This window comes from Neolamprologus brichardi, chromosome 4, assembly GCF_056152115.1.
Source record: "Neolamprologus brichardi isolate AB-2024 chromosome 4, ASM5615211v1, whole genome shotgun sequence".
NCBI lineage: Eukaryota > Metazoa > Chordata > Actinopteri > Cichliformes > Cichlidae > Neolamprologus > Neolamprologus brichardi.
In genome coordinates, this window is record NC_142107.1 from 7,447,125 (window position 1) to 7,472,827 (window position 25,703).

The 25,703-nt window shown below is 38.8% G+C and overlaps 2 protein-coding genes across 4 annotated transcripts; both read right to left on the reverse strand.

Annotated features, from left to right (window-relative positions):
• Nucleotides 1–1,154: 1,154 nt before the first annotated feature.
• Nucleotides 1,155–20,572, reverse strand: xpo6 (exportin 6). 2 transcript variants are annotated; one of them, XR_015718980.1, is made up of 25 exons: nt 19,790–20,572; nt 18,952–19,042; nt 17,929–18,041; nt 16,238–16,435; nt 15,129–15,288; nt 14,686–14,763; nt 14,046–14,577; nt 12,355–12,481; nt 12,153–12,262; nt 11,914–12,022; nt 11,644–11,736; nt 10,875–10,944; nt 10,585–10,744; nt 9,812–9,904; nt 9,237–9,381; nt 8,697–8,846; nt 8,346–8,535; nt 8,094–8,249; nt 6,262–6,376; nt 5,974–6,145; nt 5,675–5,836; nt 5,428–5,526; nt 4,453–4,683; nt 3,003–3,239; nt 1,155–1,215 (listed from the first exon to the last, which is right to left on the reverse strand). XR_015718980.1 is itself a non-coding variant. In XM_006809153.3 (24 exons), exons 1-24 carry the CDS (start codon nt 19,790–19,792, stop codon nt 3,138–3,140), a joined length of 3,459 nt encoding a protein of 1,152 aa, XP_006809216.1. In that variant the 5' UTR covers nt 19,793–20,572; the 3' UTR covers nt 2,615–3,137. The 2 variants fall into 2 exon arrangements, 1 of the variants encoding a protein (XP_006809216.1); XM_006809153.3 differs by lacking the exon at nt 1,155–1,215 and having other exon boundaries at nt 2,615–3,239.
• A 91-nt stretch (nt 20,573–20,663) lies between these two features.
• antkmt (adenine nucleotide translocase lysine methyltransferase) lies at nt 20,664–25,335 on the reverse strand. Of its 2 annotated transcripts, XM_006809154.3 has the most exons (6): nt 25,288–25,335; nt 23,937–24,100; nt 23,744–23,848; nt 23,528–23,668; nt 23,195–23,245; nt 20,665–22,996 (listed from the first exon to the last, which is right to left on the reverse strand). In XM_006809154.3, exons 2-6 carry the CDS (start codon nt 24,096–24,098, stop codon nt 22,790–22,792), a joined length of 666 nt encoding a protein of 221 aa, XP_006809217.2. In that variant the 5' UTR covers nt 24,099–24,100; nt 25,288–25,335; the 3' UTR covers nt 20,665–22,789. The 2 variants fall into 2 exon arrangements, with proteins under 2 accessions (XP_087695855.1, XP_006809217.2); XM_087839729.1 differs by lacking the exon at nt 25,288–25,335 and having other exon boundaries at nt 20,664–22,996; nt 23,937–24,218.
• Between the last annotated feature and the right edge of the window lie 368 nt (nt 25,336–25,703).

The window sequence follows — 25,703 nt, forward strand, 5'->3', positions numbered from 1 at the left end:
TTACAATTGCATCTGTTAGGTGGTATTTCAACAAAAATATTTAAATGACCCGTGGATGTAACTAGAACTTCATTGAAATAAGGATTTGATCAGCATCAAATACAAGCTTAACAATTAGATATACAGGACTGTATGAAAAAGTATTTGTCGCCTTTCTGGTTTCTTAGTTTTCTGAGTATTTGTCACTCTTTCATATTTCAGTTTATCAAACAAATTTTAATATTCGACAAAGATAGTTCACTCAATTACAGCAAGTCCTCAAGGTCTGAAGCAGCAAAGCAGACTCAGACGGTCACACTACCACCACCATGTTTGACTGCTGGTATGATGTTCTTTTTATGAAATGCTGTGCTAGTTTTTTGCAGATGTAACAGGACTCAAACCTTCTAAAACGTTCAGTTTTTTTTCTTGAGTCCACAGAATATTTTCCCAGAAGTCTTGGGGATCATTAACATGGTTTTTGGTAAATGTGAAATGAGCCTTTGAGTTCTTGTTGGTCAGCAGTGGTATTCTTCTTTGAACTCCTGTTGAGGCTTTTTTTGCCCGGACTCTTTCTTATTGTTGAATCATGAACTAGATGTTGTTCTGGGTTATATGTGAACACCTGGACGAGTCGTCAGTGCACTCACCATTCACCACTGTTTCAAATTTTCTCCATTTGGGGATAATGGTGTCATGTGCTGCTTTTTCTTTGTCTTTTAGCGTATCTTACTTTGTCAGACAGGTTCTGGTTAAGTGATTTCTTGATCCAACAGGTCTGGCAGTAATCTGTCCTGGGTGTGGTGAGTGAAACTGAACTCAGCTTTCAAAAAAAAGAAAAAGAAAAAAAGTGGTTAATCACAATTAACTCATGACTCATGAAGGTAGGTTTGGATAACTTTTTTCCATTAATAAGTTAACTCATGATTTAAATACCAAAATCAGGAAGGGGAAACATACTTTTTTCATGTCACAGCATATCTCAGTGGCAGCAGGTCTTATGGAGTGATGAACTCAATTTTGAAAACTTTGGTTCAAGTCATTTTCAGTTATATAGAGGTGATCAGGATAAATGTACAACAGTGAATGTCTAGTCATTTGTAAAATGGTGAAAGGGTTGAGGAAATTATGAATGCAGAAAAGTAGTCAGATTATCATCCAGCATGCAATACCACCTGGCAACAGCTTCATTAGTCAGCATTACATTGATCACAAAGGAGCGTAGCAAAATCATCCCTGGATAGAAAAACACAAAAGGGAGCACTTAGATGAGTCATGGATCGGCCTCCCCAGAGCCCAGTCTGCAACATTACTGAAGCAGCGTGGCATCATGTTGAAAAAGGACAGAAAAAAATCCAGCCAACATCCTGAGAAGAGCTTTGAATGTGCTTCAAGAAGCCTGAAGAGAACTATTCCTGAAGACTAATTAGGTACATTACAAGACAGCGTGACTAAGAGAGTTCATGGTAAATGAACTGGTTCTTATATAGCGCTTTTCTACTCTGAGGACTTAAAGCACTTTATACAACAAATTCATTCACCCAATCACTTTTTTTCTAAAGTGTTAAGTGCTCCGTATCTAACATCCAGACACTTTCACACTCCGATGGATGCATCGGAGAGCAACATGGGGTTAGTATCCTGACTGGAGCAGAACCACCAACCTTCCAGTTAGTAGCTGACCTGCTCTGCCACCTGAGCTACAGCCACGCCAATACAGACAGTGCAGACGTATAAAGTTGGTCATATTGACTTCAGTTTTGTTAAAATTCCCTTATATATGGATTTATATTTGCAGATTTTTCAATAAACTGCTGCCCCCTTTAAATTTTCCTAAGCATCCCCTTTTTTGCAGTCTAGACTTGACGCCGACTAGACTGCACAGTACTAATCAGCATCAAGGTGACATTTTGTAACCAAAATCCTCTCTTATCAAACTGAGTGCAGTTGACAGAGTCCGCTAAGCATTCATTCACTTCCGCTTATCCTTTTCAGGGTCGCGGGGGGCGCTGGAGCCTATCCCAGCTGTCATAGGGCGAGAGGCAGGGTACACCCTGGACAGGTCGCCAGTCTGTCGCAGGGCCAACACACAGGGACAGACAACCATTCGCGCTCACATTCACTCGCACATTCATACCTAGTGACAATTTGGATTATCCAATTAACCTATCCCCACAAACTGCATGTCTTTGGACGGTGGGAGGAAGCCGGAGTACCCGGAGGGAACCCACGCAAACACGGGGAGAACATGCAAACTCCATACAGAAAGACCCCGGCCTGATGGTGGAATTGAACTCAGGACCTTCTTGCTGTGCGGCAACAGTGCTAACCACCATGCCACCGTGCTGCCCCTATAGTCTGCACATATTTGTCATGTGATTGATTTTATGTGATGTCATGTTTCAAGGCTTCTGTTGGTTTTTTCTTAGAGTTAAGACATGTTCTGCCAGTGGATCAGAAAAGGAACATTTTTTGCATATTACAAATAAACAAAACAAAAAATAAATAAAAAGGCTAAAACATATTATACAATAGATGACTGTGGTGAAGTAAAGGAAAACATAATATCTAATAAAAAATTCTCATTATGAATACTATAAGATGACCAGCAGAGGGCACAGAGACCAGCCAAAGGTTTTATTAAAAAAGCACTTTATTATTCAAGCAGGTTTTCTCTTTTCAGAATGGAATGATATGAAAGATCTTAAGTTGAGAGTCTCTCTCCTTTGGAGATTAAAAAGGCAAAATGAATAAAAGCAGACATTAAAGAAAACTAAAACAAAACTCAAAATGAGTTGAAAGTGCTCTGTCCCAGCCCAGCTTTGTTGCAGAGGCGTGGGAAAGAAGGCCTGGCTCAGACTGCTCCAGGTCTGGGCAAAAGCCAAATGCAGACCAGGTTTACATTTCTCACCAAACTCATTGGCAATTCACAAGGAGGGCACTGCCTTGAAAATAATAATGTGCCAACCTTCTACAGTAGAAATCAAATAAAAACATCAGCAGCATCCTCAACCTCCAATTACCTAACCAAACAATGTGTGTTGCTCCATCCTGTTACTTTGAAAAGGTGGAGCAAAGCTGAATTGGAGGAGTGTTGGGGAAAGTGGTCAGCACAGGCAGTCCTGTCGGTATGTGGAGTGGTTCAAACAGTCATCGTGCTATAGCTTGATGGTGCCAGTGGGCAGGCTGCTGTTGCACAGTCTGTAGTAGCGAAGATCGTTCACCAGCCGCTGAACGCTTTGAGTGAACGAAGGCAGGTCCTTAGGAAAGAGAAGGAACAGACACTAATATTAATTCATGAAAGAAATGCACAAAAGCACATGTCCAGTAAGTAGATACAGCCATGACTGATAGAATAGTGAACCTATAATATATAGGTTTTCCCCAAAACTTCTCAACAACTCCCACACCCCTAAACCACCTTGTTTCACACAAGGTGCAGAAATACAGTATTCCCTTGATTTACACAGTAAGTGAAATTCTGCTAAATTTCCGTGACATAAATTTACAGACTGTGATGTAGTGAGTCCACGAAAGGTGAACCATAATGTGGCGCGGGAATACTGTAGTCCAGAATTAATGTTTCATTTCAAGCATGAAATAGCAGCAGCAGGCTGAGAGTGTGCATCATCACAGAGACAAACACAACAAGCTATTTCTTACACACACAGTTAAAGATTATTAGCTTTTAATTAATGTGTGGAAACTGGTGCTATCAAGTGGCTACGTCTTGTTGCAAATCTTTAAATAGACCAATCAGCAGACATTAGGTAAATGCACGCACAGACCAAACTGGCTTCCCTACCTTCAGCTAATTTTTGTAGAAATGGATGAACAGGAAGTTGGCTGGCTCCACTATGTTGGCTCTCATTATACCCAGTATGTCAACATTAATATACAGCAGCACGAAGGGTGTTTATTTACTTTGTTAGACTTAGAGGTTGGTGGATGTTCACTGTGACTGATGTGAGGGCTACAAACTCATGTAAGTTCGAAAATAAGGGAGTAGTTTTGCCTACACAACCAGAAACTCTGAAAAATGTCATTTATGCACATCCACACATGAAAAACAACCCAAAAAACAAAACAAAAAACAAAAACAGTCCAGAGGAGTGGTCTTATCAGACAAATGAAAACACCTGCGTGTTTTTATAATGTTAACTAATTATTTACTGTGCAGCCAAAGTTTAACAGAATGCAAGGAGATGGGGTAGCAGCAAATAGCAGATAAGCTATGACAATTCTATAAAAAAAAAAGAAAAGAAAAAAAGACAAATTTGATTTCTATGTACAGCTGTTGGAGCAATCTAAGTACTGTTGCTAAATTATTTGTGCAACAAGTGGAAATTCCTGTGTGTGCCAACAGTCCCTGAGGTACATTTACCCATATTAACCTATTGGGGGACAATAACTTGCAAGCCCACAGAACACCACGTGCAGCATTTTTTTTTTAGAAAGTGTCACTGAACTTACCTGTTCCAGCTTGAAATTACGTGCGAGAACAGCTCGTTGGCTGCTGTCCACACCGTGGCAGCCATTGAGGAATTCTGGCATGAAGGCCGAATAAAAGGCATCGAAGTCAACAGAGGCCATGTTGTAAATGGCGAGGGTGATTTCCTCCTGAAGAAGGTCGTGACTTTTGTGGAGAAGGACTTGCAGCAGCACATTGATGAAGTGGAAGAGCATTGAGGTCCGGAAAAGCTTCTGAAGGACCCACAAACACACACACACAAAAAAAAAAAAGAAAAGAAAATAAGAGTAACGTTAGTACATGTGTTATAGAATTCACACATGTGGACAAGGGAAATGTGTGCTGCCTTGGTTGCACTGTGCAAGAATTGTTATGTTGGGACCCATTCACTGCTGCTTTAATTACAGATAATCAAAATAAATAAATTAAATTATTTAAATTAATTTAAACCTACTTATTATTAGAGTCACACTAACTAGTTAGAAGGAATTCCAATTGGTTTGGCTTAAGATTTCTGTAAATTAGAAACTGTGATCCAAAAAATTACTGTCATACTATTAACATCTAAAACAGAAACAAAAACAGAGCACTAGTTCCACCTTTTGGAATTAACAGGATGTTACATGTTAAATAAGGAGCCACATTTCATACGTATAATCTCTTATTTGGCCGAAGGTAGAATCTGCAATGTTTTTGTATCCACTGTATAGATCTTTTGACTAGCTGCAATAATTACTGTCCAGTATCAAGTCCAATAAATTGTATTTAGACCACTAGTTTCAATTCTAAAGCTGAACTTACACTGATGGCTCTAACAGTTAGTTTAACATTATTATGAATATGCTGCACTTGCAGATACACAAAAAGTGAAATCCGTGCACCATTAAAGCCCTGAGACTGTGGCAGACTACTAAGAGAACGGTTTTTTTTATGACCTTGCTCCTAAAAATCAAAGATCCTGACAAAGTTGAACTCACTCTGTGGTATAACTTGTGCTTGCTGTTGAGAGACTCCAGATAGCACAGATTCTGCTTGAAAATGTGGATATCAGGCTGCAGGAAAGACTGTCCAAAAGCCTGGAAAATTTCAGCACACGTCAGGAAATTTAGTGGGACGAGATTCAACAATATCAACAATCACCTCTCCTACAGTTGACATTACAATTATAAGTTCTTTAAACGTCACATTACAAGTATTAGGGCTGTTCTATATGCATGAACGCACCTGCATGGCAGCTGTGAACTGGGCCTCATTTTCCATTGTGTCTTCTGAATCTCCTCTTTGGACACTTGTTAAGACTGAAGTTTTAAAGAAGTACCTCCAGTTTTGGTGAAGTATTTGGTATAGTAACTCAAACATCTCGGCCTTGATGTCTGGAGAGGATCGCTGTCAAACAAACCAGAGATTCATCCATTCATATTTTAGTAAGGTATAGTATGTGTACTTTCTTAAAAAAGAAGTGACATCACAGATGACATTTTAGAGCATACCCACAAGTCAAACAAAACAGCGATGCAACTGACCTCTGCCACAACTGGGTAGACCTGCTCCATGCACAAAGAAAGGATGCTGGGTAGGAAGGGCTTAAAAGCTTGACCGGGCTCTTGCACCACCACCTGTAGGATTTTCAGGAACTTCTGCACCACCCTACACCCTGCACTGCCCTCATGCAAAATACTGGCTGCCAGCTGCTCCCTAGAGCAAATGAAAACAACAGAAGTTACTCAGTGTTAAGATGACGTAAGATAAATGTGACTGCAACAGGTGGCTATTGTTTAACATGACGTCTTGAGCTAGAAGCTTTTTTTAACCTGGTGAACATGCTAAGAAACGTGTGGATGATCTGTCCTGTGAAAGCAACACCCATCTGGACTCGTAACGCCTGGAACAACGTCAAGAAGAAGGCCAACATCTCATCTGTCACATCTACAAAAGAGAAGTGACAATTAACAAAACTGAAGCGATTACCTAACATGTGGATCTGGTATGGTGCTACATGAAATTATCTTGCATGCAGTGGTTAAAGTTAGATAAAACATCTTCTGCAGTATTCATAGTAATCAGCTTCACTGTGGACTTTAAATATATGTGAGTGAATCAAGCTGAAATTCTAGATCAGTGACAACAAAAGTCTGTGCTATGGCCACCAAAGCCTTTTTTCCCCACTAGTGCCTACTCAGCTCGACTCAGTTTTTAGGGTTTTCCATTAGATGGTAGGTGCCTGGCACTTTTTCAGTACTTACTCAGCCGAGGTGCTAAGGGTTTTGACTTGATTAGAAAATGTGACGTCAACAGCCTGCATGTCACTGACTGGCCAGGGAGCGAGGTTGCCGAGTCACGAGAGTGACTCCTTATGCTGGACTTACACTGTGCGATTTTTGGCCCATTTTGAGCCGATTTTTGAGTCGTGCGACCGTTTTGGCGAACGGCCTGATTTTGGCCTTCATCGTGCGTTGTGCATTGTGTAGTATACGTGGGGTAACGAGAAGTGATTAACACCTCACAACCAGCTCCCTATCATCAATCGCTTGGTCGTGAGGGTGTCACCGCAGCTTCTCACACTGCGCACGCGCAAACACAAATGTCAGTGAAAAAGACAGCGCAGCACGGCAGTGCAGCGTGTGTACTGGAGGCACAACTTGTAGAACTATGGCAAGCTCATCCGAGCCTTTTCGATGTGGCCTCACAAAATTATCACAACCACAACAACCGTGAAAATAGTTGGATTTACACTGCTGCTCAATCACAGCTGCCTGATCAGTGTTTTTCATTAGCAATTTAGCAAAGTTGATGGTGGTGGTGTGCGTGTCTGTGTGAGTGAAAGACAGAGAGGGAGAGCGAGCGACAGAATTTCTGTTATAACCTTCATTTTTATGGATGCACAGTGTGAGCACTCTGGTCGCATCAGAGCATCGGGCCGTATAGTGTGAGACCCTGCATCGTGACCTACGAACTTCTAACCCCTGCGAGTCAATCGTGCAGTTTGAGCAGAAGCTGAATAATGCGACTGAAAAAAAAATTGCAGTGTTTGCCCAGCTTTAGCAGCAGGTATACCATCGCCTTGATGTCATCCATTGTTGTGTTGCATTTGTGTCACATTGATGGGACTTCTGGGCCATGTTGCTATGATCCCACCCACACTGATGTGATACTAAATTGTAATGGAAAACGGGTAGAGTCGAGTAGGTGCCAGCAGAAAAGAGGCAAAAGTGGACCATTAAAGATGGGCTGGATTGAGATAATAGCCTGAGTGAATGTATAAAAGATTTCTTAATTTTGTAATTATGTTTGAAATCATCATAAATATTTTAGATTAAGTATTTAAATTTAAAAAGGCAATCAAAACCATGAAAAAAAAAGCCACAAGCTTAATTAAAGTCCATTTTTGATTTGGACTGTGTTTTTAAATCTCAGTACTGGCTGTTGGCTATCATGTGGTGAAATGAACATATTTTATAGAAAATTAGTGTCAGTCAGCAGTAGAATACAAATTAATCTGTAAAAACAAAAAGAAGGAAATACTGCATCTTAGCACCATATGCTGATTAAAAGGTGTTTGGAAAGAAAAAGTAAGTTCAAAAACTTGTGAATGTGCTGTGGCATTAAGACTGAGAATGACCCAAACCACAGATATTAAACTGACCTGGCTGCTGAATAAACACTGGAAAATGGGTGAGGGACACTTGGACAGACTCCTGAAGACTCTGATAACAGATCTGACGTGACTTGGTGGATTCACTGGAGACACTGTCCACTATGTCTCTGAGCACAGGCAGAGTCTGCTGTATGACTGCTTTGACTACATGAGAGAAAACGTAATTAGGTGGACAAAAAGTGACTCAGCATAATAAAATTAAAAGAGATAAGGAGTTACGAAACCTAAGTAAATACTGACTGTCATTCAGGCCAGGCTGCCGTGAAGTAATGTTCACTGTGCCTCTTAAGATACGATATTCTCGAGTGAGTGCAGCCAGCAGGCTGCCGTGGTTGCTTGAGCGTGTTTGCCACTGTTGTTCACTCTCTGGTAAATTTGGCCAAGGGAGCAGCAGCATATTGGATAAAGCCCTACACACCAACATGTGAGCCTGTACGAGAAGATTACTTCATTCACTTCATGTTCAAGGTCACACAGAAAATTTAAATTGGCGACAACATTTTAAACAAATGTACATATTCACATTGTTAAGCTGTGATTGAAACATGATACTATATAATGATTGATGGAAAATAAAAGTACACTATTTACCTCCTGGGGAAGTCTGCGTGTCTGATTTTGTGTAGTAATCAGGTTGAAGATGTTTTGAACAGCTGGCAAAGTGACCAAGAACACAGGCCTCACTGTAGAGGTTATGGAGACCATCAGATGGCACGCTGACAGCATCAACTTTTCTGGTACCTGAAGATTTAAGTGTAAAAAATTTTTAAACCGACTAGAAGTGGAAAAATATATTTTACAGCTCTTTAAATTTGCAACATTTTGTTATAAATACAAGCTAGGGCAAGATAAACTGTATGGATCAGATGTTTCAGATCAACTTAAAGACATATATAAAAACCATGAATATGCTGAAAGCTTTGGTTAACAGTTTCTAAATTATACTTCTTCCTTAATTTTTAAACCACTATTGCAACATGAAACTTACTGTGTCTGCGACATGCAGTTTCTTATAAACACAGGTTTACTTAAGTCAAAGATTCTGCACAAATAATTTCTAAAAAAAATTTCTAAATATAAATAGTTGATTAGTAAAGGCTGGATTTGTAATATGCTTGACATTGAAGCTACCTTGGCTGTGATGAGCGGGCTACTGGCGTCGACGGCAGACTTAATGAGGTTGATGAACTGGCTCTGGTTTTGACTGTGGACTTCACTGTAAAACTGTGCGAGCCAGTGAGAATAAGCTTGCAAAGCAGCAAGAGCCTGTGCATGTCTGTAACAAATGAAACCACACACGCACACAGAGTTAAAACACATTTCTTACTTATACTGCTTACCTAATTTGCTAATTTGTGTAACTTTGACATGTCTAAAGCCATGTTCGTGGTAGCATGAATTGTATTTGGCACACAAAAACTCATAAACTCATATCTTCTGAACATAAAACACTGAAGCCAGACTAAAAATATTCTGTCATTTTATTATGTAAAACATGAGGTTGCTCTGAATGCAAGGCAACTGTGCAGCAAGGGCAGCTGTTCAGTGTCCACAACATTTCACACAAACCCTATAGCTATTCACATGCTCAGCTCCCTGTTCTCTTTTGCATGAAACTGTCTTTGACTCCATGAGTCTTTCATTTCTAATGGTTGGATCACATATAAAATTTTACTGTTCAATGTTCCTTTAAACATGATACTCACACATCAATGAGGTCTGGTTTGAGCACAGAAGGCACAGCAGTCTCCAGGTCATAGAGGCTGGTCTGGGAGCCATAACAAGTCACTTCAACCAATCTTAAAAAAAAGAGCCAAATGTTCCTTTTTGATATTTTACTCATTCCTTAAAACCATCAGTTAAAATATGAAGAAATCAGAATTCATACAACCAAAGAGCAACTTAAATAAATCACACACACAAAAAAGAGAAGGCAATGTCAAGATAAGATTTTGTAATGCTGGCGACAAAAGTCTGCAACACTAACAGCGTACATTTTTAAATACAAACATAGGATTCAGAGGGGTTTGCTATGAAGAAAGATTAAAGTTAGGAGGCTACATATGAACTTTTGCTAGTTAAGCTATAACACATTAAAGCTTTCTTTATATTTGACAGTGACCTTTAATATTTAAATGTATCCAGTCTAAGGTGGATCTATTGTCTTATTTGCAACACTGATTCATTGTACTGTTATATTATTTATGTTCTTTATACATTTTTAATCATCTTGATTGATAACATCTCTGATTGGAGTAAGCAGAACTCACAGGGAACTTTTTTTTTTGCTGAAGGACTGTAATATGATGTGTAAAATCCCCCTTTTTAATCTGAGCGTGCACAGAATCTGAAGCAGAAAGCCAAGATTAACAGAGAAAGTTGATAATCATTAACTCAAACTGGAGTTTTAGGTTTTGTTGAGCCAACTAAAGCAAACAAAGTCTGGCTATGTTGACCTTGATTTGTAATACACGCTTACCTCTCTACCACAGCCAGGGCGTCACTGAAACGTGCAGCAAAAACGTCCCCAATGAAATACTCAGCCAAGCGTCCAACAGCCTGAAGTAGGGAGCTGAGGTCCCTGAGAGAACAGTGAAGTCGACGACAGTCGTTCTCAGCAGTGATATTTAGCCGTCGACCTAGATAAAAACAACAAAAAGACAAAAAAACAAATATTACAGGATCGATCTAATATTTTAATCTACAGAAGTGATGTCATTATTGAGTCGACATAAAAGCATTTTTCCCCCATCAATAAATTGTGCTTACTTGTGCCAGTAGTCACAATAAACTGCTGTAAGCCGAGGTATACGTCCAAATTTTCTTGAAGAACTGGAAACTTTAGAGCAAAAAGAAGAATAAGGAGGAGGTTGTTACATGTACTAACACCCCCACATTATTATACCCTCAGAACTCACAAGCAACTTAAATCATTACTAAAAGACCTACTCAATTTTAAGGAAGCAAGTTCAAAATAAAATTTAATTCAGTTTTATAAAAAGAGTTATAAACAAGTATAATAAAGGTATAATTATCTTCTTTGAAATGATGGTGATATTGGTTTTCGTGAATGAGATATTCTCATGACTCATCGAGTGATGCTACTACCAGCCAATCGGTGGCATGCAGTCTGACAACGTCACATTTTAGGTACTATTATGACATTATGACACTATTACACTACTACATTATGACCTAATGGAAAACCCTAAAAACCATGGCGAGTCGATCAGAGCAGATACTAATGAGGCTTAAGACACCTTGGTGTGTATTTGATGACGGTTTAACCTATTAATGTACTCCTTTACAACAAAATTTACAATGCAGAACAGAAGATACTTCTTGCCATCATTGTCAAGTGATTTCACTGTTTAAGGAAAATACACTGTGCTGATAAATGGGTCATCATGAGGTTATGAGCATTTCTGCTACTAGATTTTCTAAATCTAAAAATAATAAAGCTCTGATCTGGTCTATTTAAAATGTCTCTAAACTGCCTTACAAAAAACAAAAGGTGACACCAACAGTGATTTCTTACCAAAGTAGAGAATGCATGGGATGGGAGCAGCTCCATCACCTTGGCAACCACCTCCAGACTCTGACGCAGGTACCTTTGCCACTCAGTCTGTTGCTATGGTTACAAAATGAAGCAGAGTAGTCAGACACTGAAGATAAAGCCATTTCTTTAGTCTGTACTTATGCTTAAAGTATTGCAAATTTAATGCTCCATGTGGCTACAAGATAGACAGATAATATGAAACATTGCAGTTGATATTTGTAATATTATTACATTATTAAATGTTCTTACATCATCATCCAGAGTCTCGTCGTCCAGCTCTTCTAACTGGGCTTGATTGCATCTGAACTGTATGCGATTCAGAACTTCCCTTAACAGAAGACCTAAGGCATCTTTGTACCTGCCCAGTTGGCACATGAATACATTACACAACAGCAATTTCACACTCAACAATGAATGACAAAATAGGAAATCATTAAATCAACTTTAGTTCTTTGAGTGTTTCTGTAAATATCTCTTGAGCGACTCACCTATTCAGGACACTTTCTCTGTCTGGTAGCCTGCTTTTGATTTTCGTTGTTAGAAAATCCAAAAACACACTCCAAATGTCCAAACAGGCAAAATAGCCTTCATGGGTGGGCTAAAATAAAAAAAATAAAAAATGTGCATGAGAAGGAAGTTTACATAGAATCTTCAGCTGCATTGCATGAACGTGGAAAAGGTAATCATTACCTGGTTGAAAGTGTACTTAAAAAGCAGGGCAAGAAACTCTACAATAGGAAACTGAGGACTTGACTCAATTCGCCTCAAGTGAACACTGACAAACAGACGCAGGAAGTCTGTAAACTTTTCCAGGTAACTGCAAGATAAGAAAGGAATAACTGAAGCAAAAAGTCGGGACATACATCTTACATTTAAAACATGAAATATTAAATACAAAATATTTCAAAATATATTTGGTCTAAATGGTCAACAATATTATTACTTATCAGATTAAGTGGAGCATGTAACTTGATCATAATGTTTTATAATCCTGCGGATGCAATGTTTAAGGGCATAACAATGTGGCGCATGTGTCTGACCACTCGTGAAAATTTACAATGTCACAGATGTGTTTAAAAAAACCTTAATGAAAGAGACACAGGTAAAACAGAATTTGTAAAAATGACTACATCTAGTATAATCTTCAAATTAAAATATATACAACTTATCACTCTGCAAGCAGCCTATTTAAATAAATATATATAATACATAAGAAACTAGGGCTGTTCCATATAACGATATATATCGGATGACAATATAAAAACGTCTATCGTTTCATTTTACGCTATCGTTTGTTTCGTGGTGTCGCAAAATAAACTGTTTACGGTAATATTTTTTCTCTTATATTTAATATAACCACACTATGGACGGACAAGCGCCTGTTTTTATGCGTTGTGGTTAGCAACAACGATGGTAACACCATCGCGTGTCCGCTTGTTTATGTTCCACATAAATCTTTCACAATAAAGCTCAAGATCCTGTTGAGACTTTTCAAAATAAACTGAATCACGTGAAAGAGCAGATTATTTATGGATGAAAAGTAAAAAATAGCTGCCAGGTGCTAAAAAATAAACCTCAGACTCAAACGTTAGAACAGGCTTTTCCCCGCAGCACGCCGTGTAATAAATACTCACAAAGAAAACGGCGGCCGTTACAACTTATGTCTAAAAATGTATAGTTTCATGCATCGGTTAAAACACTTGACTCCAGCTACATGACGCGCAGCTGGAAACACTTCCCACAAGTCGAGCTGCCCGAGATTCACAGAATTTACAAAAATGTTACATTTTTGTGATTTATATTGTTATCGGGATGATAGAATTCTTACATTGGGATATGAGATTTTGGTCATATCGCACAGCCCTATAAGAAACTAATAGATATTTGCAAAAGGAAACATTCTTGGCAAAGACCAATAGGGATGGCAGAATTGTTGTATTATCAGAAACAGATTACACATAATTGCCAACTTGACCCCACTCAATTGCAGTCTGACTCCCATCTTTTATGGCAGGTTTTAGTGATAGTGTTGGTATGACTGACAAGCTCATAAAAAAAGTAAGATAACTTTTTCCTGATTGGGTATTGACAAAGTTAACTCTGAGGACATAATGAAGTCAAAAAAAGGTAATAAATAACAATATATGCCAATGCAATACTATTGATAGATGCCCAAAATTGCAATAGTATCATATGGCAAGTAAAGTTATGTGATAATGTCATATTGTGGGGTGTGACCAAAATACCAATTGGTAAGTGGCAATGACATAACATGGAGGGAGAATACCGCTGATACCTGTGTCATAGGGTAAGTAAATGGCTGTACAGAGCGAGTTTGCTCATGCACCAATGCTCTGGTCAAATTAAGAATTTAGCCATACCTCTCATCAAGTTCCTGTAAGCGGCTCTTGATTGTATGAGCATTATTTTCTCGTGTCAGCCTTTGAAGAAGAAAGAAGGTCTGCTGGAACATTCGCAGCAAGTACTCCTCAAAATCCATTGGCACGCAGTTCTTTGACACCAGTTCATTGACACAGGTCATGGCAAGTAAACCAAGCCGGGCCCGGTCCACCTTGTTAGCCTCGTTTTGCTGTCCGTTTAGCTCTCCTCCATTTGATGTTGGTGGCATTGTCCCAGGATTAAGCTGTCCATTTGAGGAGGAGGAGTTGGAAGAAATGAAGGAGTCTGTCTTGGCCTTTGGCCGAAGATCACAGCCAAATCGTGCAAAATGGAAAATGGATGCCAACAAGGTGGGCGTAATACTTGTAGACAAAGGGATCCAGCTGAACAGGTGGGCCAAGCACTCCAAAACAAGGCAACAGAGCTGATGACTCTCATTGTCCAATGCTGCCATGGGCTGACAAAGCAGTTTTGAGTACTGGCTACCTTGAAACAAGCTGCCCAGCAATTCCACTGATTCAAGAAACACAAAATGTTATGGTTAATAAAGAAGAAACAAACTCCTGTTTCACAATTTTAAGTCTTTCCCATTTTAACCATTGAAAGGGACAATTCACTCACTGCTTTCCCCTGAGGTGGGTGAGGGAGGCGGTGTAGAAGCTATGACACTGTGCTTGTCCCAGTATGTCTCCAGAATTCCTGAAAACAAGTACCCAGTTACTAACACATACTGAAGGATTTGTCTGATTTGTCATATTTGATCCTAAATAAAGTTAGCAAACCTTATTATATTTTTTTTTATATAGCAACGCTTTACTCTTAACAGTACACCTGCATTTACGACTGTCCTTTCCATCCTTTGAAACGTGGCATATTAAGATCCCTCAAAATTATATTTCAGTAACAAAAATGTTGCGAAACGGTTTGTTTGCTAGAATATAGGGACACCTCTGAATCGTCCAAAAAACCAAACCAAAACAAATATTAATTTGTTGCAGGGGGACAGGGAGAGACCCCTGTTAAGTAGCACTAAGAGTTCACAAAGCATTAAAGGTTGTCCTCACCGGTCAACAGTCCAAGCACTGTTGGCACCTGCTCCAGCAGCAGTTTACGGAGCTCCTCTTTCCTGGCAACACTCAGGTCTTCCCTAGGACATGCAAGCTCTTCTGATGTGGTTTTTAACATAACCAACCCCAGTGGAGCCAGAGCCGGGGACTGGATCAACTATAGACAGGAGATTGACGGACACACACACAGTTCAAAACGTTAATCTTATCGACTACCTAGTGACCTACCTAATTCTCCAAAATACTTTCCAAGCTGTTTGGTTAAAAGCCTACTGACAGACTTTATAGAAGTTTAACAGATCAGGTTATTTCATTGCATACACTCAAAGCCTAACACAGCTGTTTTAGAATAAAACAAAAGGACCTTTATTGAATGTAATTTCCCTTTACAGAACGAATGCATTACACATACTAAGTTTGGCTGTTTAAGGAGGCATTTATTAGCAAAACACACCACGAGACAAGATGATATCAAGCTCTAGTTCATGTGGCTTACCACTCTGAATGAACAATTTAATGCAGAATTCATTTGGGTTTATTTCAGATATCTCATGAGATTAAAACAAAAATGTATTTTTCTTGGATTATAACTGAACTTCTCTATTTAAGACTGTGCCACTTCCTCAAAACATCTTTGTGCAAACTTAAAATGCTGACATAAGTACAGCAAATTGATTAAAAACACAACAACAACAACAACAAAAAAAAGAAAAACAAAAGACAACCTCAAAGGAAATTGGAATAAATGTGACCAGAAGGGAGGAACAGAGAAGGGATATTTTTTAGAACTACTTCAAATTACACAAGAACATATATATGTTCCATGCAACAGAAGCTCTGGTTTTGTAATGCAACTTTTGTGTCTTCATCAGCTTCATTTCATTACTTAACCCTTTCACCCCTAAAGATGACCTCCCCTGTACCGATAATGACAAGTTTTGACACTTATATAAATATCAATATCAATATCAAAGATGTGGTTTGATATTGAGAGACCACCCTCACTAACTTTTGTTGCAAACCAAGTCATTTTGTTCAATAAACAGGCCTAAAATATGACAGACACCACTCCGGTCAGAAAAACAGCTTCAAGGGTTACTCCTTACCTGAAGGGTGTTTGTAAAGAAATCATGGTAGAACATCGGCCAATCCTGGCGACCAATGTCTACAATGACTTTACAAAGCTTATTACGGATAAAATAGGGCACAGATTTGTGCTGAGCAAGGAGGAGTTTGGGAAGACAGCTGCGAATTTCCATCTTGTCCTGGGAAGCAACTCCAATCCACATCTTGTTTACCAGGTTCTGAAAATTACAATTAGCAATCAACTGTAAAACATGTGTACAGATGACAAAAACATATTTATACAAACATATGCAGTGCACTTCCACAATGTCTTAGGCCCATCTTATAAGGGATTATTTTTCCCCACCCAATCTGTGCACAGAACTCCACAATGACCAAGGAAAAATATTTGTCAATTTATTGGAAGGACCCTTCACTTGGGTAAAGCACCTTTGCCAGGTATAGCATCTCAAATCGTCTTGGGGAAGATCCTGCAAGCCTTTTACATTTTAAAACATTTCTTTCGTTATTGGAGGAAATTTTTATTGTTGAACCAATGAGGGGGAGCATCAGTGCGCAGGATTTTCAGGTCTGCTACGTTTCCCAAAGCTAATGCTCTTCCCCCCCCTTGCTCAATTACATTTATAAATCACCTTACCAGCCTGAAAGCCAACTACACTCGATCTGACCTTCCTGACCATCCACCATCTAAGAAAAACACCATCCCATCATGCTGCTGCTACTGACAGCTGCCTGTCTTTGGTTCCCTCCACACAGTGTGGCAAAACACACTTTTTGCGTTCCATGAACCAGCGACCTGTCCAGGGTGTACCCTGCGTCTTGTCTTATGAAAGCTTGGGCAGGCTTCATCTCACTGCAGCCATAAACTGAACAGGCAATTAGGAACAAATGGATCAGACCACAGGATTTTGCTTCCGTGTTCTGAGTTGTTCAGGTGTATTGGGAAAATTCTCAGCCGTTTAGTGAGGAATAGTGGCCACTCTAGTGATAGACTGGTAAAATGCAGTATTTCCTAACAGCTTTCACTTGAGAATCAGAGGTTTCAGTGCTCTTGACTCCTGGATGAAACTAAGGTATTTTTATCTCTTCTTTTAATTGCAACCCCAACTCCAGCTCCCACTAGACTTGAATCACAGCTTGCAGGAAATTCTCTAAATCTCATAGTTTGGTTTTAACTCTAACATACACCACAGATAGTGAGAGAAAGTCAAGGCTGATGTTTTCAGTTCTAAATCATGTTGAATTAAGGCACATGTCCCAATCAGCTGTACAACAACCCCACAACCCACGGATAAAAGTAGGATGTCATATGCAAGAAAGGGAATACTTCAGTAAAGGTTTTATATTAAATAAAAGATGTAATCCATTTAAGATTAGTCTGAAACACAATATAATGAGGTTAAAAAAAAATTAGGCATTTCAGATATACATTTTAAGTTAAAGGCAGCTTTTAAAGGGCACTTTATGCTCATTCTTTCATTCTGTGGAAAATTTGCTACACTTTTAACTAACTTCACTTGCAGAATTATAAAAAATGAGGAAACAGGAAAAGGCCATGAAACACATTCTTGTTAACATACGCGTCTTCTCGCAGTATGCATGTATTAAGTATCTAAAATTATCTGAAAACAAAATGTTAAAAAAAAGAAGAGAGAAAGCTCTTGCTAGTACTTTGAACTGAGAACATGCATCTTCCACCTACAGGACTTACTTCAAATACTGTGAGACTGTACATCATTACATACTCATTCCGAGTATTGGAGAGGAAGAACATGCAATGGCGCCACGCTCCAGTCTGCTGTGCAAAGTTATTCAGCAGCTCTTCTGCAGAAAAAAGGAAGTAAGCATGAGCTCTCACAGAAGTAGTTCAATACTAGCACCTCGCTAGCAATCAGACTGAAAGTAATGCGTCACAACACAGGAAGTGGAAGTTTAAAAAACCAAGAATGCAAAAGATTAATGTTTTTTATAGAAACAAAACAATTTTAGACCACCTTAAACATGATCCTGACACTCAACAGTATCTCTGTATTTATAGATCCAGACTATTCAATGCAGGAATATACTATCTTTTAAGAATTTTAAGGATAAGGGCAAGAGAGTTTCACATAGAGGAAACTCTACCGTTCATCTACATCAAAAGACAAAGGCTCCTTTAGCTTTTTTTTTTTTTTTAAACCAAGAACTGAGCTCTACAAAGGTTTCCCTTTAATAAAGCACATAACAACTTTAAAGTTAATGCATGTGCTATGAGACATTTTAAATGGTATAGAAATGGTATAGTACTTCTGGTAACAATTAGCAAGGGCTGGTACCAATTAGAAATGTTTAAAGTTAAGAGTCAACCATCCTTGCACAACCTGAGCACATTGTGGTCAACCTATCCACAGATATGCATGACAGACCAACATTCACCAAGAAATGCATTGATTAGGTTCCTTTTTCCATATTTAATTAAACATTTTTAGCTCTTCTTTAATTACTGTAGATATTTTGAATTTATTTAAGAGCAAAAACAGGTAATCACACAGGAAATGAGGAGGAGGAGTGGTCAACGCGCATGAAACGTTTGTACGTTACTGTGGATGATTATGGGGTAGGCACATTAACCCTCAATTACACATTCTTACACTGCTCTGTGTCGTTTCCATTTTAGACCAGCCTGATGGGAACCTTAAAATACTGCATCATGGTCATACTTCTTAAGTGTACTGTTTTGCAAGACCTTACTTACCAATTTCTCTTTTTCGCTCATTAGTTGTGCAGCTATGAAAGAACTCCGTCATCAGGCCCTCTAGTGCGCGCAGCGATGCCTCCTCTGAAGCCTAATAGGTAATAGAAAGTAAAGTACAAACAACATGAGCGATCCATCACCATACAGAGCATATAATCACTAAGTCTTTAGAGGAATTCCTTTGTTTTTTGTGTACAATCGTGGTATAACAACACAATCGTGCATACAGAAAGAGAGTCCTCATACACATGTTCACACATAGTAAAGAGAACAATACACTGGCATACAAGTATCTTGTTCTTATAGCCAATTATTACACCAGCTTGCTGTTTGAGTAAAGCACTTAGTTATAAAAGGCAACAGCACAGGCTTAATCGTAATATAGTTTGGCACTACCCTTGTTTTCTCATGTGGAGGAAGTTGGGCCCTGCCTACGAACGCAAGATAGCATATCGAGATTTTAGCCCCTATGCCAGGCAAGTCTGAATTCCACAAATAAGCCACAACTTGCCGAGACTCAACACTAGTCAAACAAAATATTCGGTTTTGCAAGATGGGCGTCCTGTGCCGTAAAATGGCTTTAAGAGCTGTCACATCCTGTGAAATACCTGGCCTCAGAACCGTTAGATGACAAAAAAAGGTATACAGGTATAAGTGCATACAACGTATCCCCATACGCTGCCAGTTGTATGCTAATGTATTCATCTTCACTAATGACAGATCTTTATATTCAGAAGTAGAATAAAGATTTAAGCTTATCCATTGCGTTAGCCCTCAGCAGGAAGGGAGGAAGAAAGATGAACAACTGGATAAATACCAGAGTTTAAATTATACTTACCATGTTTAGCTGGCTCGGATGCTGTCTTCAGTTGACTTAGTCGCTGGTTAATTACAGTAATAAGCCAACATTAGTTACCCAGTTAGCCAATCGTGCGGCTAACATTAGCTATGGTACTGCTGGCTAACGTAACCGCAAAGGGAGCTCATCATGCTCAGCTCGACTGCTTAAACTGATATCTACATAAAACTAGCTAGCAAAGTCTGGCCTCGCTGACTGTACCTTGAATGTATATATATATTTCAACCTTGCTCGAATAAAGCGGTTTTCGACTACCAGGCATAAAGACTTGACATTAAATTAGCTATGCCGAGCCCAGAGGCTAGCCGCATTGCAGCTCAACGCTAATTCCACCGTTAGGTTGAATACAGAAATATAGTTTTGTCAGCATCTAGCCGACACCACGTAAGTGTGCAGCTTTAATTAGCGTTTTGTGTCAGGCATTTTGATGCTAAATTACCCAGTTGCTAACGCTGCAGCGGATGGCTAGCCAGTTAGCTTTTCTAGAAGGATGAAGGAATAATTTTCGTTCGCTAACTGTCAACCGCAGACATGCTCCTGTGTCCGGACACGACAGTCTCGATTTCTAAAGTCAAAGCGGGCTTTAAAAACACACAAACCTAAACGTTTACAAATCCGCAACAACAATAATTATAAAATGCTATCAGCGACCGTTCCTGTCATTCCCCTTCTCGGTGCTTAGGGCGGCTCAAGAATAAAGCTAGCTTGCAGGTTTCAGGGTCTCCATTGCAACTTCCTCTTTTGCTGCAAACAACCCAATCAGCTCTGTCAAGTCACTCACATTAAGAAAAAAAACAGTCTCCGGTTATAGCTTTCAAATTAAAACACTTTACTGTTAAATAATTCAAAGTTATGAACAAAGGTAAAATAAAACGAATGAATTTACTCTAAAAAAAAAAGACCTTCATATGTTTCATGTTGTCATTTCCCCTAAAAAGCCTTATGCAAAATGCTATTATAATACTGTGCTTCTGCTGAAACCTGGCTCGCCCACACAAACATACAAACACAGGAATTTGCCTGGCTTTCAAAGAAGTAAGGTTACATAAACAGAAGAAGGACCATTGATAAAGTTTGCACTATATCTTATATATAACAGATAGTTATTAGCACTTAAAACCCAAGATTGTCATATACAGAAGAATTGTATTCACTATACAGGTAAAGGTGAAAGATTTATAATTTACATAAGAATAGCTATACATGCCACAACCAGACTATTTAACACTATATTGGAAAGTGAGAGGATGTCTGAGGAATGGATGTGTACTGGTACAGATATTCAAGACCAATGGTGAGTACAGCGATAGCCATGCCATTAAGCTATGGAAAAGAGTTGATGGAGCTAGGTTGTTTAGAGCAGCAGTATAGCTCCATGTCAAGAAAGAGCACTACAAATGCGACTTTTGCTTTGAGTGTTGATGGAAAAGTACAGAGAAGGTCAGAAGGAATGGCGTTGTGTCTCTATGTATGTGGGTTAAAAGTGAAAGCACATGATATAGGGTGCCAAGAGAAGAACTGTGGTACTGCATGAGGAAGTCAGGAGTGCCAGGGAAGTATGTGTGGGTGCTGCAGGACACTGAGGACAGGCTGGAGGCTGGAGAGGTGGAGGTATGTTCCAGAATAAAGAAAATTAAAGTGAAATAAAAGCCAGTAGAAGCAAGACAGAACACATGTGTCTGAATGACAAGTTGACATACCTCCATTCAACCATCCAAAGCAATGGACAGAGCCCAACAGAGGCAAAGAAGAGATTGCAGGCAGAAGTGGGTGGAGACAAGGGTAAGGGGTAATTTCTGACAGAAGGATAGAAGCAATAGTGAAATTCAAAGTATACAAGATAACAGTTAGATCTGCTATGGTGTATGGTTTGGAGGAAAAGGCACTGACAAAAAAAACTGAAGGAAGAGCTGAAGATTTTATGCTTTTCACTGGAAGCGACCAGGATAGACCTCAAGTTGAGATGTTTAGTAAGAGTGTTAGAGGCAAGGTTGACACTGAGGAAGACCACAGTGAAGATTGATAGATGTAGTGAAGAAGGACATGCAGACGGTTGATGTGACAGAAGCGGATGCTGGGGATAGAGCAGTAGCATCGTTTGTTTTGGCGACCCCTAAAGTGAGCAGCCGATAGAAGAACAAAACACTAGAGAATGGAGCAATGTATGATTATTTACAACACAGGATAGATGCATGCATGTATACATAGATAACATTTATAAAGCTTACTGTGTCATACAAGAATACAGCAATGTATATAGTACAACAACTGTGCTGTTGTTACTGCATGGACACTTTGGATACCATGTGCTCAGTTACTTGAAGCCACATTGCACACACAGAACATTTTTGCCAGCACTAAGCACCCTAAATCTACATTCACAAAGCATTTACACGATTGCTACTTCAGAAAAGCCTGCTGCATTCTGGGATTGAAACATTTCTCTTAAGTCAAATATTACACATACAACAAATACTAAAAAAAAGGGAAAAAAAAAAGAGTTAAAATAATGGCATCAAAAGCAGAACGTTACTTACAGCTCTTTATTATATGGGTGGCAATGCAAACTCCAGAGCAGATGAATATTTAAAAGTCTTCCCTTCTTAGATGACTAACTGACTAATAATTAGCCAGTCTGTCGCAGTGCTAACACAGAGACACAGGCAACCATTCACACTCACATTCACACTATGAATTAATTATATTACTTAGTTTTTATAAGTACACCATTATTCAAGCTCTCTGCCAGGATTCTCTCTCTGTTTGTGAACACAGTCCCCGGGCCACAGAGGAGTAAAGCAACAGCAGCATGTGTGAAATATCCTGCTGCAGATGTTGAAAAAATCTGTCACATTTCAGTTAATGTGATTTATGTCATAAAAGTAGCAAATTTATAAAAGTCTATGTTACAATTGTAGGAGAGCAAAAAAATAAAATAAAATAAAAATAAAAAAAATATATACATATATAGGGCTTTGGTTAGTTCACTGTAAAAGACTCTGTGGCTGTGAGGTTATTTCTGTTGACAGTGTGCTGTCTTTGTTCTTGCACGCTGTATGCCCAAGCTCTGTCCACGCCATGTCCCTCAATTATGCAAGGTTTCCAGTCAGGAAGGGGAAAACGGCCTGCCACCACTAAGGCATCATCGGGCAGCTCGGCCTCTAACTTCTCCTGCAACAACGAAAGCTGCAAACACAAGAGAAAAGCTAAAATTACGGCAATACTCAATAATAATGTTCATAAAAATTATCTAATGCCTGCCTATAATCCACTGTACCACATCTATTTTTATCCTGTGTTGGATGAACCCAAATTATTTTTCATTCTTTATTTCCCCATTATAAACAGTTCATAGCTCATGTATATGTTCACAATATTACTCACCACACTAGGAGCCAAAAACACAGTGACATTCTTGCATTTTGTCAAGTCCACCTGTGGTGAGATAAAAGGAAGGATATAAATAAGCGAACAGCTTTAACAGTAATTTTGTTTTAAGCAAAATAAATAATTAAAAAACAATAACAAAGCATTTGGCTTTCCTGAAGCATTTAGTTACATAAGTATTAAATGTCACATTAATATGAGGATAAAAAAACTTGGAAACATTCATAAACATGCTTGGTTACTTCCAACAGATTTATTTATTTATTTTTTGTGAAGCAATTCTGCAAAGTTGCATGCGAGCGTCACTGATACCACACGCAAGTGACAAACCTTCCAGAGGTCTTCTCGTCGGTACGATACTTTTCCATGATGGCCTGCTCTCCATGCATAAAATCGGGCCAGGCGAACAAGCCAGGGGTTAAGCTCATAACCGACAGCAGGAATGAAACCACGCCGATGGGCTTCCAAGACCTTAGGAACACATCGAAGCTCTGTTATTTATCAGTGCAAGTAAAAAAGCAGCCCAAATATGTTGTTTATACTTACTATACGACCATCACCAGATCCTAAATCCACAAGACCTCCCTGTCGACCTCTGAGAAGGGTCATCACATTTTGTACTTGGGCTCTGCTGGCAGGAATGTAGGGAACCTGGGAGAAATTTCAAAGAGCTGACATAAAAATGAGTGTTGCAAGAGCACTGCTATATAAAAAGTTATTTCAGGCAACGTAGACAAACCTGTAGCTTCAAGGGGACTTTTCGGAAGCCTGGCTGGAGGATTCCTGCCCACATGGCATATACAGCAAGCCCAGTGCCAGCGGCTATCTGAGCAACACCCCATACTCCAATGGGCCTGGACTTCAACTCAGCAATAACCTCATCTGGTGTGTCATCATCCATTCCTCCATGCAGGATTTACATAAACTCAATTAAAAGAACATACTAAAACTAAAAAGCACAACATTGTGAAATATTTCTTCTTTTTGTTCTACCAATTAAATACTTTTTAAAATTATTATTATTATTATTTATGTTACAAAAATCCTTTCCTGTCTGGCAGCTTTTGCAACCAGAATTATGATCTGAATGCTGTTGTGCCAAACGCATTTTGCTTTTTCAAGGTGTGAACTATAAAATCTCTAAAGGCTCCTCTGTTAATGTGTTTGTTTTATGTTTATTTCATCATTTTTACTTGTGTTATTTCAGTTATTATATTATATGTAATATAGATTAGTGTAGTATGACCATGCGTAAGCTGACAGACAGAAGGAAAAAAGGCAAGGGGGAAATAGGAGAAAATATAATAAAAGGACAGAGCTCAAATAGAAATGCACAATGTATTGCTTAGATGAGGATGCAATGACTCAGACAGAGTAGACGGTGTATGGATAAAGAAGAAAATCCCAGCAGCACATCAGTGGACATCATGCTAATTTAAACAAACAGAAGATAATCACCAAACAAACACAGTTATGATTCAGTGTACTACAAGTCTTAAATGGCTTGGGTGTCCTGCACCCAAGGTTTTCAGAAGGATTCGTTTGTTTTTATTTAGTATTTATTGTTTGAAAGTATTTCTCTCTTTTAAATTGTTATAATATGGCGGACATCTGTCAGACGCAATGTTTAAACGTTCAGAATGGGTATTACAATACAAACACACCACTTTGTGAAGGCAGTCATCCCAATGTTCCGTAAACACCTGTACCGAAACCTCATAGTTTCATAGGAAATAGTTTTTAAAGAGATTATTGCATGTAGCTACATATTTATAAACCTTTTTTTTGCTAGGACTTAACAGTCGCACATTTACTGACGTATTTTACATACATGGTTTAAATAAACAGTCACAGTGAAAATACCAAAAAAAAAAAAAATTAGGTTATGCTGAGTTTTCGCGAACAGCTGTGATTTTATGCTGTCTGCAGCAGTCTTCGGGTCAAATCCACGCCGTCTTTACAGTTTATCAGGTTACGCTGTCTGCTGAGAATAAATATTTATGTAGTATCGGAGGAAATCATTTTGCCGTGCTCCCATATATTGAAAACAGAAAAATCTCAACAATATTGCAATAATTAACGTGAAATACCTTCTTGACCTGTAGAAATGACAACGGTCAAATTACACTGTGGGACCAGTCCGTCTGCGAAATAGTCCGTATAGCGAAGAGTTTACGACAGTTCCGGTGCAGTTACGCAGCTCGCTTCCACAGTAATATGTTAATTAAAATCAATGACTGGAGTCCTTCAAAACTCTTATAACTGCTCATGACTACAGAAGGATCTAGCACAGTTACAGAAGGTGAAAAGTTTACAAATTTATTTCTAAAATAATATGTCAAATATTGCCACATTTGAAAATATCAATAACTTTGCCATCTTTTCTGTGAAATGAGGTCCCTTTCTTTTGTCTGTCTCATAAACAGTATTTCAGTCATAAAAGTAAATTACTACTCCACATAAATCCATTTTGATCATAGTATTTTTATTTGAAATACGATTTAAC